Source organism: Mesocricetus auratus, unplaced genomic scaffold (assembly GCF_017639785.1).
Source record: "Mesocricetus auratus isolate SY011 unplaced genomic scaffold, BCM_Maur_2.0 Super-Scaffold_100007, whole genome shotgun sequence".
NCBI lineage: Eukaryota > Metazoa > Chordata > Mammalia > Rodentia > Cricetidae > Mesocricetus > Mesocricetus auratus.
In genome coordinates this window covers 34,974,702-34,986,954 of record NW_024429191.1, presented here as the reverse complement: position 1 = coordinate 34,986,954, position 12,253 = coordinate 34,974,702, and the positions used below count along the sequence as shown (strand labels likewise).

The window sequence follows — 12,253 nt, the reverse complement described above, 5'->3', positions numbered from 1 at the left end:
AGACCAGCAGCATTGGAGCCCCCACACCACATCGGGTGGGTGGGTTAGGGGGAGAAGGCATCCGTGGCCTGGAGTACATGAGTGTTTTCATAGGAAGCAACAGGGAAATTCAAACTGCTTTTTGTTGACTACTGGAGAGTAGAAAGATGATCAACTTTACTACTTAAACAACCAGAGGCATTTTGAAAATCTGTCTAAACTTTGGCTTTTTGTTTTGTTTTTAATCAGTTCACCACAAAAAAAAGGAAATATAAGTCAAGGCTGTAGCCAGCTGCTGCTGATGTTGGCAGTCTTTTGTGCAAAATAAGGCGTATTTGAGCTCCACGTCAAGTGGCACATTGGCATCTACTGGCTCTGCACACTGAGGCAGTGTACATCATCTTCCCCCTTGGTGTCATAGCCAGGCAAGGGCTGTCCGTACTTGTCCACACACCAGCAGAAGACCCACTTTCTGCCTTTGGATAGACAGGCAAGGGCTGTCCGTGCTTGTCCACACACCAGCAGAAGACCCACTTTCTGCCTTTGGATGGGCGGCACTGCTTCTTCTTATAGAACCCCTTCTTGTCACAGTTTGGGATGTGGATACCTCTGGGACTCAAAACCTTGAGGAACTTCAGATGATTTAGTGTGTCTTCCATTTCTCTGTGGCAGAGACTGTATTCTGTCTCCCGCTTAGACTCAGAGAAGTTTTGGGTGTCTGTGCTCTGTGACTCGTAGTCAACTTTGTAACGCTGGCTGTCCCTGGCGGGGCCTTTTTTGATGACATCCATCTTTGCATGGAGTGAATGGAACTTGGAATCGGTCACTCGGTGTGTGCTGGGGACAACCTGGCTTTCCACACTCCAGCACTGTGGTCCTCCTCAGACTCACTGATGTTTCCGGGAGCCGGTTGGGAGGGCAGGTAGGCGTTCAGGCTGCCGGTGGCGGTGGCGCTGGCGCTGGCGCAGAATCCAAGGCCATTGAGCAGTGCTTTCGGCGGGTACTGCTCTGTGGGCCGTGGCTGGCAGCGGAGACCGGTGTAGCAGCGCTCAGTGTAGATGCCCTAATGGTGGATTTTTATACTGCAGATCTCATAAATGGACATAGTGTTACATGCAAGAGACAGAGGTAGGATAGTCAGGAGCTCAAGGTCATCCTGTTAGGTGGATCATTTGAGATGGGCCTGGGGTATGTGTAAATAAATAAATGTCTGCTGAGAGTTACTTTTGGGAGGAAGGCCACTAGTAGGTTGCCCATGCCCCAGAAGATGGCTTATACCCATAGGTTTATCAGCCATGTTAATTGAACTCAGTGAGTTACATTTTTTAAATCACATGGAGTTGGGAAGATGACATATAAGTGTGTTTACATACGTGTGTGTGTGTGTGTGTGTGTGTGTGTGTAATTCTCAAACAACAAATTTAATACATTTTTTAAATACCAGAACTGGAGACACTTAAATATCTGGGAAGTGGCTAATGTACTTCTAAGTGACCCCTGGAAATTATCCATATATATTAAGTCAGGACAAGCACTTTAATTAAGATTAAAGACTCAACATGTCAAAATGACAGGATATCACCAAGGCAGTACCAAATATCAGAAATAGAAACAAAACTCATCTTTGCCTCCACCATCAGAACTAGGAAATGAAGACAAGAGTAGAAAACAACAGAGAAAAATGAAGGAGACTAGAACAGGTTCCATAGTAAAACCAATACAATTGATAGCAATTAGTCAGATTGATCAAAATAGAGAGAGAAGACAAGGCATGCTGGGTGGCACACACCTATAATCCTAGGACTTAGGAGTTGTGACTTCCACAGCCAGTACTACTGTCCTAATTTAATTCTGTCACTGTGATAAAAAATTCCCCAACATACATACAGTGTGCCTCATGAATGTAAGGGCGAAAATTCTATACTCTGCCAAGTCTAAGTCAACTACATGTGAAGAGATAATCTATCAACATGAATGAGCCACTTGAGCCCCACTTAATATGCAGTGAAAAGAAGCACAGATACGGTGCGTGTGTGTGTGTGTGTGTGTGTGTGTGTGTGTGTGAGAGAGAGAGAGAGAGAGAGAGAGAGAGAGAGAAAGAGAGAGAGAGAGGTGGCATGAACCCAGTAATAAAATTACAATTCATACATGTGCCATAGAAGCAGAGGGAGGATTTCCCTGGGGGGGGAGAGGAAGAGATGAGGGAGAGAGGGGCAGGGGGATGGAGCAGGTTAGTGCATGCAGGAAGTGGGGGGATGATAAAACCTAGAAACAGAAAAGAGGGTTAAAAACAGGTGCTGAGGAAGTACGGACTCGGTTAAAGTACACACGTGATGTGACAGGACAGATCCTGGAGGGAAGATTAGGGTTTCAGTAGGCAGGGTAGATGGAGGAGGAGACTCCACTAAAACACATCACTCAAAAATGCTTTCAATGTCTTTGGGACATTCTTGAAAATTTCTAGACTCTTCTAGCTATGTGTTGGTCAGTGACAAAGGACAGGAGCCTAAGGTAGAAACAAAATAAGAAGGCAGGACTGGGAAGGCAACTCGGCAGGTAAATGTTTGTCTTGCAAAGGCAAGGAGCTAAGTTTGATCCTCAGAACACAGTCTTAAAAGGCCAGCCTTGGAACCTGCATAAGACGAAACTAGACTCCCTTAATATAGGTGACAATGGTGTGGCTGGGACAATATATGAGGCCATTGGCAGTGGGTTCAAGATCTAACCCTAATGCACAGACTGACTTAGTGGGGCCCATTCTATATGGAGAGATACCTTGTTCAGCCTAGACACAGGGGTGTAGGGGGTGGAGAGATGCCTTGGTCCTGCCTCAAGGAGATTTAGTAGACTTCCTAAGGAAGGCCTTACCCTCTCTGATGAGTAGATGGGAGGTAGTGAGGAGGGGTAAGTGGGGAGAGCAGGAACTGGGATTGGAATGTAAAAAATAAATTAGTAAAAAAAATTAAAAGTCAGGCTTAGGTTGCCTACCTGCAATCCCAGTACTGTGAGGTGACAGAAGGATTCTGCGGCCATTGTCAGGCAGCCTAGACTACTTGAAGAGTTCCAGGCCAGTGACAGACCTGTCTCAAAAACCCTAATTGGACAGTTCCTGAGGAACAACACCTGTCCTTTGGCACACATACACAGAGGGGAGAGTATTCAGCACTCTCAACACAGAGTTTAACACACACACACACACACAACACAAAACACAATAAAATATGCTGTGAGTGGGTTCATATAGGTTTTTCCCATTAGTCCAAACAAAGCACAAGAAAGTTTCAAGCCAGGCTTACTAGATGGTTCAGTAGGTATTTACAGCAAGCCTAAGGATCTGAGTTCCAACCCCCCTCAAAAAACAACTTTTACAAGTTGTCCTCGGGTTTATACACACAAATAAATGTAATATTTTTTAATTCCCAGGCACCAAATAAACTTCTTTTGCTACTACTATGTTGTTCATTTATCCAAGGCATGTTCATGAACAATCTCTCCCAGCAGGTGACACCCCTGTGCTGAACAGAGATAATCAATCAATGGCTAGCTGTGCTGGAAGCAGAATGACAGATTGCTGAGGGACAAAGGGTACCCATCAAGGGACAGAGAGTCAGAGGAGGGGGCTTGGGAACCACCTCGGTTAGGAGAGATGGCCCCACCCCCAATAGCTCATCTCCAGGGTCACTGCTTGTTACCATAACCCCCACTTCAAACACAGAGTTCACAGTCTGGGCATCTCCATCCATCTTTCTATTGACACTTGGCATCACAAATCTTCCTTTCACCTCTCAAAAGGGTCTCGGTGGAACCGGAGCACCCATCCCCAGCCTCTTCCTGCCTCCTGCCTCTTCTGCGCTATTCTTCCCTGAGAGTTGACAATAGCAAGCCAACCCACATGGCAGTAATGGAGCCTGACCTCCTCGTAAAGGGGCTGGGGGCTCAGACCTTGGAGACAGGCCAGCTGGGAAGATGGGACAATGCAGCATGAAAGAAAGGACATGAATATTCAAGCATGGCCAGTTCTGGGAGTTCCTGGCCCTGAAGGGACTGCTGACTACCCCCTCCCACTCCACAGAGAGCAGACAGAACTAAGCAGATGGCACAGAGCCCTTGAAATTCCCAGTATCAAATCGAAAGAAGTTTAGAGCTCAGAGTTGACTCAGACCCAAGAAAAGGGTTAGATTCCCACTAACCTGGCTGCTCAGCCTCCTTTCCCCATCCCCAAGTCCTTCTCCATGGGCTTCTCCAGAGACAACAGCAGGAAATGCCCTGTGCACACCATCTTTAATCATCATCCAGTTTACCATCAACAGGAAAGTGCATGTCAAAAGAAGATATTTCTCCCAAATATACCCTGTATGCTATTGGTAAAAGCCAGAGTTCATATCTGGCCCTCTGAGACTACATTTACCACTTGCCCCAATAAGTGGGCAGGGGCTTCAAGCAAGACATTGAGGTAAAGCTGAGATGTGTGCATGCTTGCAAATAACAGAGAAAATTATACATATATATATACATACATATATATGTATGTACACACACACACACATACACACACACACACACACATATAGAGAGAGAGAGAGGAAGAACAGAGTTGGGCTCAAATGACAAACTTTACTTTTAGAGACAGAGAAACAAGTAAAATTTCTTAGGGACTGGGTGTTGGTACAGCTGCCCTGAAGGAAGCTGTGAGTCAGGGGTTAAAGGGTAGCACACTTCTGTCTCCTAGGTTAGCTTGCTTGCTTTAATCTGCTCTTTCTTATTTTTCAATCCTTTCTTCACTCTCACCCCACGATCAAAATCTCTCTGCACCATAGACCATCCCCTTGGGCTGGCAATTCCTTTGAAATATAGTTCTCACTCAGGTATGGCTGCCTTCCCAAGGCTTTCTTTACATGAGTCTTCATGGCCTTTATTGCATGAATAGTGGCAGCTTGTCAGGCATGGCCGCAACCTGGCTCAGACACACAGCTAAGTCCCATGGTGGACACACAGGGCAATCACAGTGACTCACCAAAACTGTCTTTGAAAACTCTATCTCAGCCAGGTATTGGTGGCACACGCCTTTAATCCCAGCTCTCAGGAGGCAGAGGCAGGCAGATCTTTGTGTGTTCAAGGCCAGCCTGCTCTACAGAACGAGTTCCGGAACAGGCTCCAAAGCAATACAGAGAAACCCTGTCTCGACCCCCCCCCAAAAAAAAGAAAGGAAGGAAGGAAGAAAATTCCTCCCTTAAGTAGAGTAAAGGTTTGGCAGCCTGTATAGACAGCAGGCCATATGTAAAAATTCAAGTCTTTATACACAGATGTTCACAGTGAGACAACTGCCTCTACTGTGTTTCCTTGTACTTGTCCCCCTTTGCCTTGTGTCTGTCATGTTTCTGAGTCTGTAAAGTGAGTCCCTGACACCCTTCCTTCCTCTCTGATACCTTTGGTTATGGGTGCCAAGGTGTCCTCCAGTCTCCATGACATGCACGCACGCACGCACGAGCACACACACACACACACACACACACACACACACTTAAGACAATCCCACTTGCCATCTTGCCTGGCTCATTAGAAGAGACATCTATAGCCCCTTTCCCTCAAGAGTTTCTTCAAGAGATAAGCTAATGACTCTGGATTCCCCTGGACTCAGGAAACCTGAAGGGGGACAAACAGGTTCCACCTACCCTGCAACCACCTGCCTCCTCCTATACAGAAGAAAATGGGTTGAAAGGCTGTGGATGCCGTGGACCAGCTGCCCATCTCCCAACAGGCCACCCGCCCACTCTGTTCTCCTTTCCTCTGTCCCCGGCAGGAGCTGCAGCACTAGGAAGTCAGGTTCCCACTTCTGCACTTGGCTCACGGGGAGCACGGACTGCGCCTCACATCTCCCTCGGTGCATGAGAGGAGCAGCATGGAGGCTCTTGGTTGCTCCCCTCCTCTGAAGCACTGTGCTCCTCCACACAGCTCCATGAGTGGCCAAATCGTCCCAGCAGCAACTTCTTCCACCCCACCTGGGCTCAGATCTGCCTTTCATGCTGTGTAAGATGGGCCGCTTCTGACCTCAGGACTCAGTGTCCTTCCCAGGAAAGGATCACAGAGGGTCCTGACCTCATAGATAGCACGAAGCAGTGAGAAGCCAACACCATACTGACATAAGGGAGCCGAGTCATCAGGTCCCCAGGGCCCCAGGGCCCCAGGGCCCCAGGGCCCCTGCCCAACTCCCCCTGAGTCTCTTGTCAGCTTTGTGGTCAGTCAGATCTGTCAACTGAACGAGCATCCAACGTCACTGAGAATCAGTCACTTGCTTGGACAGTGAATGCCGCTGTGCTTGGGCATTGCGTAACACTGGAGCCGAGCACATTGCTGTCCCAGTGCAGAAAATCATACTGTGGTCTGAAACTGTAGGAAGGCAGGGTTAAGAGTGGGCCCAACCCTACCAGCAATAGCTGAGGATCCCATGTCCACTTACCACTCATCACTGCCACCATGTGCTATTATCCATCAAAGACCTCCTCATCATACCTCATGACTCACACAGATAACTGAGGGGACAAGTTTGGGGGAGAAGGGACCTGTCTCTGACCTCAGCCTTCACGATCAGCCACTTTACACTTCTCCACAAGGGTATGACACGCTGGTGACACCATGACCAATCTCTGTCCTTGCACATTTTTTGATTGCTATCAGTTTCACAAGGGAAACTGGCTAGTGGCCCCATCAGGTGACAAAGAGACCTGATATGATTCACACAGGCCACAAATAGTTCAGGGACAAGAGGAAACCCCCACAGTCTGAAGTCTATTTAATTCCTAGGCTCTTCTTTCCTGAGGCCCCAAACATAAAGGATCCAGATGTCATCCCCAGCCTTCTGCCCAGAATACCTTAGAGTCTCTATGGTGACTGAAATATACCATAATAACCTCAATCCTGAAGGTCACCCAGTGCTGACATCCACAGCCCTTGCCTGGCTCCCGACCACTTCTCTCCTCTGAATGGTCCCAACTCTATGGGCATAAAGGCTCCACCTACCCTGCTACCACCTGCCTCCTCCCATAAAGAAGAAAACGGGCTGGAGGGCTGCGGATGCGGTGGACCAGCTGCCCATCACCCAACAGGTCACCCGCCCACTCTGTTCTTCTTTCCTCCGCCCCTGGCAGGAGCAGGAGCAGAGCCTCGGCCTCAGCCGCATCTGCACTGCGCTTGCTCTCTTCCCTCCCCCTCCCAACCCACGCATCCGCAGTGTTCCACCACCGAGCATCTTTGCAATACACGCCTCTTGCTTCTTCAGTTTGGTGCAGGGGCTACAGAGACATCGGGTGTACCTGAGAAAGCATTGGAGTGAGGGACTCAACACACCTTTGGGTCTCCACCCACGGGCCAGCAACCTCTCTCAGCTGCATCCCGCAGCCCACAAGCTCCTGTGCATGCCCACCCAACAGCCCTGAGCAAAATGAGTTAAGACCCAGCACTCCACACTTGACCGCTGGGCTCTGGCCAACAAAACTGGGTTGGACAAGGATAAGTGTTGCGGGAAACCCAGGGTAACAGAGAGAAACTGATTCGATGCAGAGGTGGGTGTGTGTTGCACAAGGCCAGTCGCCAGTGCAAATTGGCCCAGCTAGAGGTCTGACGTCAACTTCAGCCTCTGCTCTGCGCAAACTCTCCACAATCCATCATGCCTTCTCCTCCCGCCCTTGGACTTGACGTCCACATACTGCCTTCCTCTTCCCACAGCAAAGGCTGCTTTTGGAAAAGGCACGTCACAGCTGTCCCTTAGCCCTGACGAGCCACTGTTTTCTCTGCTGCAAAGAGGGCCGACTCCAGCTCAGTGTGGACACCAAGCAGGTCATTCATTTTAGTCATGGGATAAAACATGATTTGCAGACCTATGGAGGAAAGGCCAAAGGCCTGTGGGAGGTTAAAGAACACTTTCCCTTCTCAGCTTCCACCATCTCGGGGGTGTGGTCAGAGTTGACGGACATCTGATGCAATGGGTTTCTCTCTCTTAAAGGAGACTTTGCTGACATGACACAGTAACAGGAGAGCTGAACTTTAAATTACCCATACCTGAGTTTAAATTCCATCTCTGGCCTCACGAACGCTTTCCCTCCTCTCTAAGGCGCCAGTCTGTTTATTGGTAGTATGAGAGTAATATAGTTTTAAATACTTTGCAGGCTTGAGAGAACCAAAAAGGCTGATTTATGCAGAGCCTAAAAGCCTGGGCGCTGTGATCAACTTACATGGGCTAAAGACAAGCTCTTATGTTTATAAGCTGTTGATCCCAGGAAAGTCACTTAACCTCTCTGAGCTTCCATTTTACCCTCTGTAGAACGCACTGATAGTAGCAGGACTTACTTTCATTGGCAGTGATGAGGAGTCAGTCAATTACCACACATGGAAAGGATTTGCTACAGTAACTGATGTTGGCATACAGCAAGCATTAGTAAGTCTTAGCTATGGTTCACAGCACTTGGAATATCCTGTTTCCCAAGCAAGTTCTCAATATATAATGGTTGTTTCAATAATGTCCACCATAAATAGTGTTATCACCCTTCTTGTATTGTCTGCTTTTATTGCTGTTTGATACCGGGACTCATGTAGCCCAGGCTGGCTTCAAAATTGCTATATAGGCAAGGATGACCTTTACTTCTGATTCTTCTGACTCCCCTCCCAAGTGCTGGGATTAAAGGCGTGTGTCACCACATCTGTCTCATGCAGAGTTGGGGCTGGAACCAGAGCTTTGTGCATGCTAAGCGAGTACTCTTTTACCCTTCCCTTTCTGATATTAGCTGTGACTTCACTGTGTGATAGGGTTAGGAACAATGCGCAGTTAGGATTTGCAATGAGTCACATGCCAGTGTTCTTGGAGTCAGGGGGAGGGGACTGAATTGAAAGAGAGGATGGATGCCCTCATGTGTGGACTCTGCCCCTTGTCTGACCTCCTTACCAGTGTGACCTGCTCCCCTCAGTCTTGCCCAAGCTGTTGGCTGAAAAGCCTACTCCTCAACAATTATGAGAAATGATTCTCTGTGGCTCAGAATGAGAATTCTGTCCATTCCCTACCTCATTATTTCCCTATGCATGAAACAAATAAGATCCAGAGAGAGGAGGGCACACAGCTGTTGAGTGGAACTGAGAACTCTAACCTGAAGTCATAGGTCAGAGCCACTAGGCCAAGTACCTAGAAAAAGAAGTGGCGGCATAGGGAATGACCTAGTAGGTCTTCAACCGATCCCTGTTCAAAAGGAATGCCCATGGCAGGGGTACTTGGGATGAGCAGGTTTGCCCCATCTCTTCTCCCTTCACCTGTGCGAGAGAGGTTTATGTGCCCCCACACCCTCTGTATTGTCCTGTCTTAGCCTCTACTCCCAGAAGTTTGCACCATGCACAGAAAGACTGACGATGGCATTGTATAGCATTCCGTTTGCCCTTGGGGTGCCTCAGGCATCTATGCTTTGGAGTGATGGCTCACTCAAAAACAAGGAGTCCCATCTATTCAGGAGGCAAAGAAAAAAGCTATTCTGCGTCTGCCAAAAGATGATCTTGGCCATGGTTACAGAGCCTGCCTTGTTTGGCTCCTTCCTATTGGCCAGATGGCCCTGGCTTTAACCTGGGGGAAGTTGCTGCAGTGGCTGGCCCTCACGCAGGCCTGCCTGCAGCTGATGCTGGCCAAGCAGTCAGAAATGTTCTGCAGATACAACTTTCCCAATGTCCATGTCAGACCCACAGGCAACAGGGCCAGCACTCCCTGCAGCCCTCACATGTGGGGGCAGACCTCCAACCCTCACTCCGGGTGCGTTGTGTCACTCCCAGAGAGATGCATGCTAACTTTCCCAGGTCCTTGTGTGACGGAACACAGAAAAAATATCTCACTTTCTGACAAAATGTTCCCAGATGTCCCTGTGTGCTGGTTCCATGAGTGTAAAAGAGAAACAAAAATGTAATGGTACCTCTCAAGGAGCTTGGCGAATGGGGCATGTGTTGGAAATCAAGAGATGAAGAAAGCCAAGATGGCAGGCCAGAGACAAGCAGCTGTTTTCAGTTTCTCAGCATCTCAGAGGCCACAAGACAGTGTCTCGGAAAGGTGGGCGACAGGCAGGTGCAATGAAGCTCAACTCTGGGCAGAGACTTAGAGACCCTGTAGGATCAGAAGATGAGAGTGAATCTCAAAGCTCAGCCCGCGGTGGCCGCGCAGAGCAGCAGAGGGAAGGGCTATCCGAAAGGCAAGGGGGAGAGATGCTATGGGCAAAATCGGCACAGATGCAGCTAAAACCCAGAGGCAGGCTGGACTTGGCTGACATGGAACTTCATGTTGGGTTGGGACTTGAGAATAGTTCGGTGTTTGTATAAATGCCAGGTACAATAGTCATTAGGAAAAGGTCTCCCCCAAGCTTACTGCCTGGAACAAAAGTCCTTATGTTTTCCTTTCCCTGGAACCCACAAGTGTTGCCAGGCTGCGCACGACTCCTCGAGTCACAGTGTGGTACTTGCAGAAAGCAGCTCGAGTGAGCCCACGGACAACGCAGGCAGTAAGATTAGGTTGGAGATGAGGAAGGCAATGAAACTCCTTAAGGTGGGTGGCTTAGAGGTCAGCTGAAGGGCATCTAGAGACAGAGCCAGCGGGTAACCCATGCAGAGACAGCACCAGCAAAGCATAGTCATGGTGATGGAAGCATAGGACCTGCTGCGGGAGTCACACCCTCGCCTGGGCTCTGAGGGGTCTGAGATCCAATCACAGCAAAGGTCTGTGCTGGCATGCAGGGGATGAAGAGAGGAGGCAGAGAGGATAGGGAAAGGGAGAAGAAAGGGATGGGCATCCCCTAGACTACATGCTGCTCAAGAGCACAGAGCACAACACAGCAAAGAAAGAGTGAGCTGGCCTTGAGGTGCATACATTCTTGACTACACAACCACAGCAGGAACAACACTTCAATTCTCTTTTAAATCTACTGATGGAAGGGTTGGTCAGGCCATGCGTGCACATATATGCATGCTCTGTTTTTCTTTTTAATTGTATATACTTTTTCATTATTTTCTTTAGGTACTTTAGTCTTTCTCTAATATTCAAATTATCCTATTATGTCTCTCCCTCTCTCTTTCTCTCTAATATATATAATATATATTTACATCTTACATATAAATATATTTATATTTTACATTGTATATATTGTATACTTATATATTATGCGTAATATGTAAATAAATGTATATATTATAAATGTAAATACATGTATATATTATATATTTTATATATATAGTGTATTGTGTGTTTCCTTTTATTCCCCTTCTCTGTAATCATGACCTCATTCTCACATTTCTCCTGCTTTTCTTTCCTTTCACTGCTAGAAAATTCTAATTCTTCTTTTGTATTCCATGTCCCATTTTATTCTCTCCCCCTCCCCTTTCTTTTCTCATTAATATAGCAGAGTAAAACTAGAAACCATCAGGACAAACTACAGATGCTATACAAACATGTGGAAATTGAACTTTTGAATTACCAGTAGTTTACTGAAGTAACCAATGAGAAACTTTTAAAGTTCTTAGAATCAGATGAACATGGAAAATATACCAGAATGTATGAGGTACAGCAAAGGTAGTTCTAAGAAGGATGTTTATAATCCCAAGTGTCCAATATTTTTAAATAATTAAAAACCTCAAAGAAATAACCTAACAATGTACTGCACATTCTTAGAAAAAATGAGAGTAAGCTGCACCCATAACCAACAGAAGGAAAAATGAACTAAAATCTGAAATTAATGAAATACAGTCTAAAAGTCATTTAAAATGGATCAGTGAACTCATAGATGGTCCTTTGAAAAGATTTAAGGAGTGACAAACCCTTAACAAAACTAACCAAAAGGAAGAGAGAAAGACTCCAAATTGTAGAATTAGAGGCAGACTCAGTGACTAATGCCAATAACTCTAGTGTTCATGGGTCTATGGCAGGAGGAGTGTGAGCTCAGAGATAATCTGGCTACATAGTGAGTTTGAGGCCTGCCTGAGCTACTCAGTCAGTCAGGTAATGACTCAAAAATAAAAGGAAAGAAAAAAATGCTGAAGTTACAAAGGAGACCACTACAACTAATAAGACTGAAATTCAGATGTCCATTAAGGATTACACTGAAGAAGAAATGGAAAAAGGTCTAGTTTTATATATTACTAATCAGAATTGTACCAAGAAGATATAAAACCTAAATACGTGGATAATACATAATGAAATTGACAGTAATAAAGTTCTCCTAACACAAAAAGTCCAGGACTAAGTGGATTTATTGACAAACTTTCC

At 46.8% G+C, this 12,253-nt stretch overlaps 1 protein-coding gene across 1 annotated transcript in view; it reads right to left on the bottom strand.

Annotated features, from left to right (window-relative positions):
- Positions 1 to 212: 212 nt before the first annotated feature.
- LOC101839104 (insulin-like growth factor-binding protein 3) overlaps positions 213 to 12,253 on the bottom strand; it is a 53,360-nt gene continuing 41,319 nt past the window's right edge. Inside the window, 3 exon segments of the mRNA XM_013111512.3 lie at positions 213 to 451; positions 514 to 841; positions 844 to 1,042. Of these exon segments, the coding sequence (XP_012966966.1) occupies positions 346 to 451; positions 514 to 841; positions 844 to 1,042 (633 nt within the window). The 3' untranslated portion in view covers positions 213 to 345.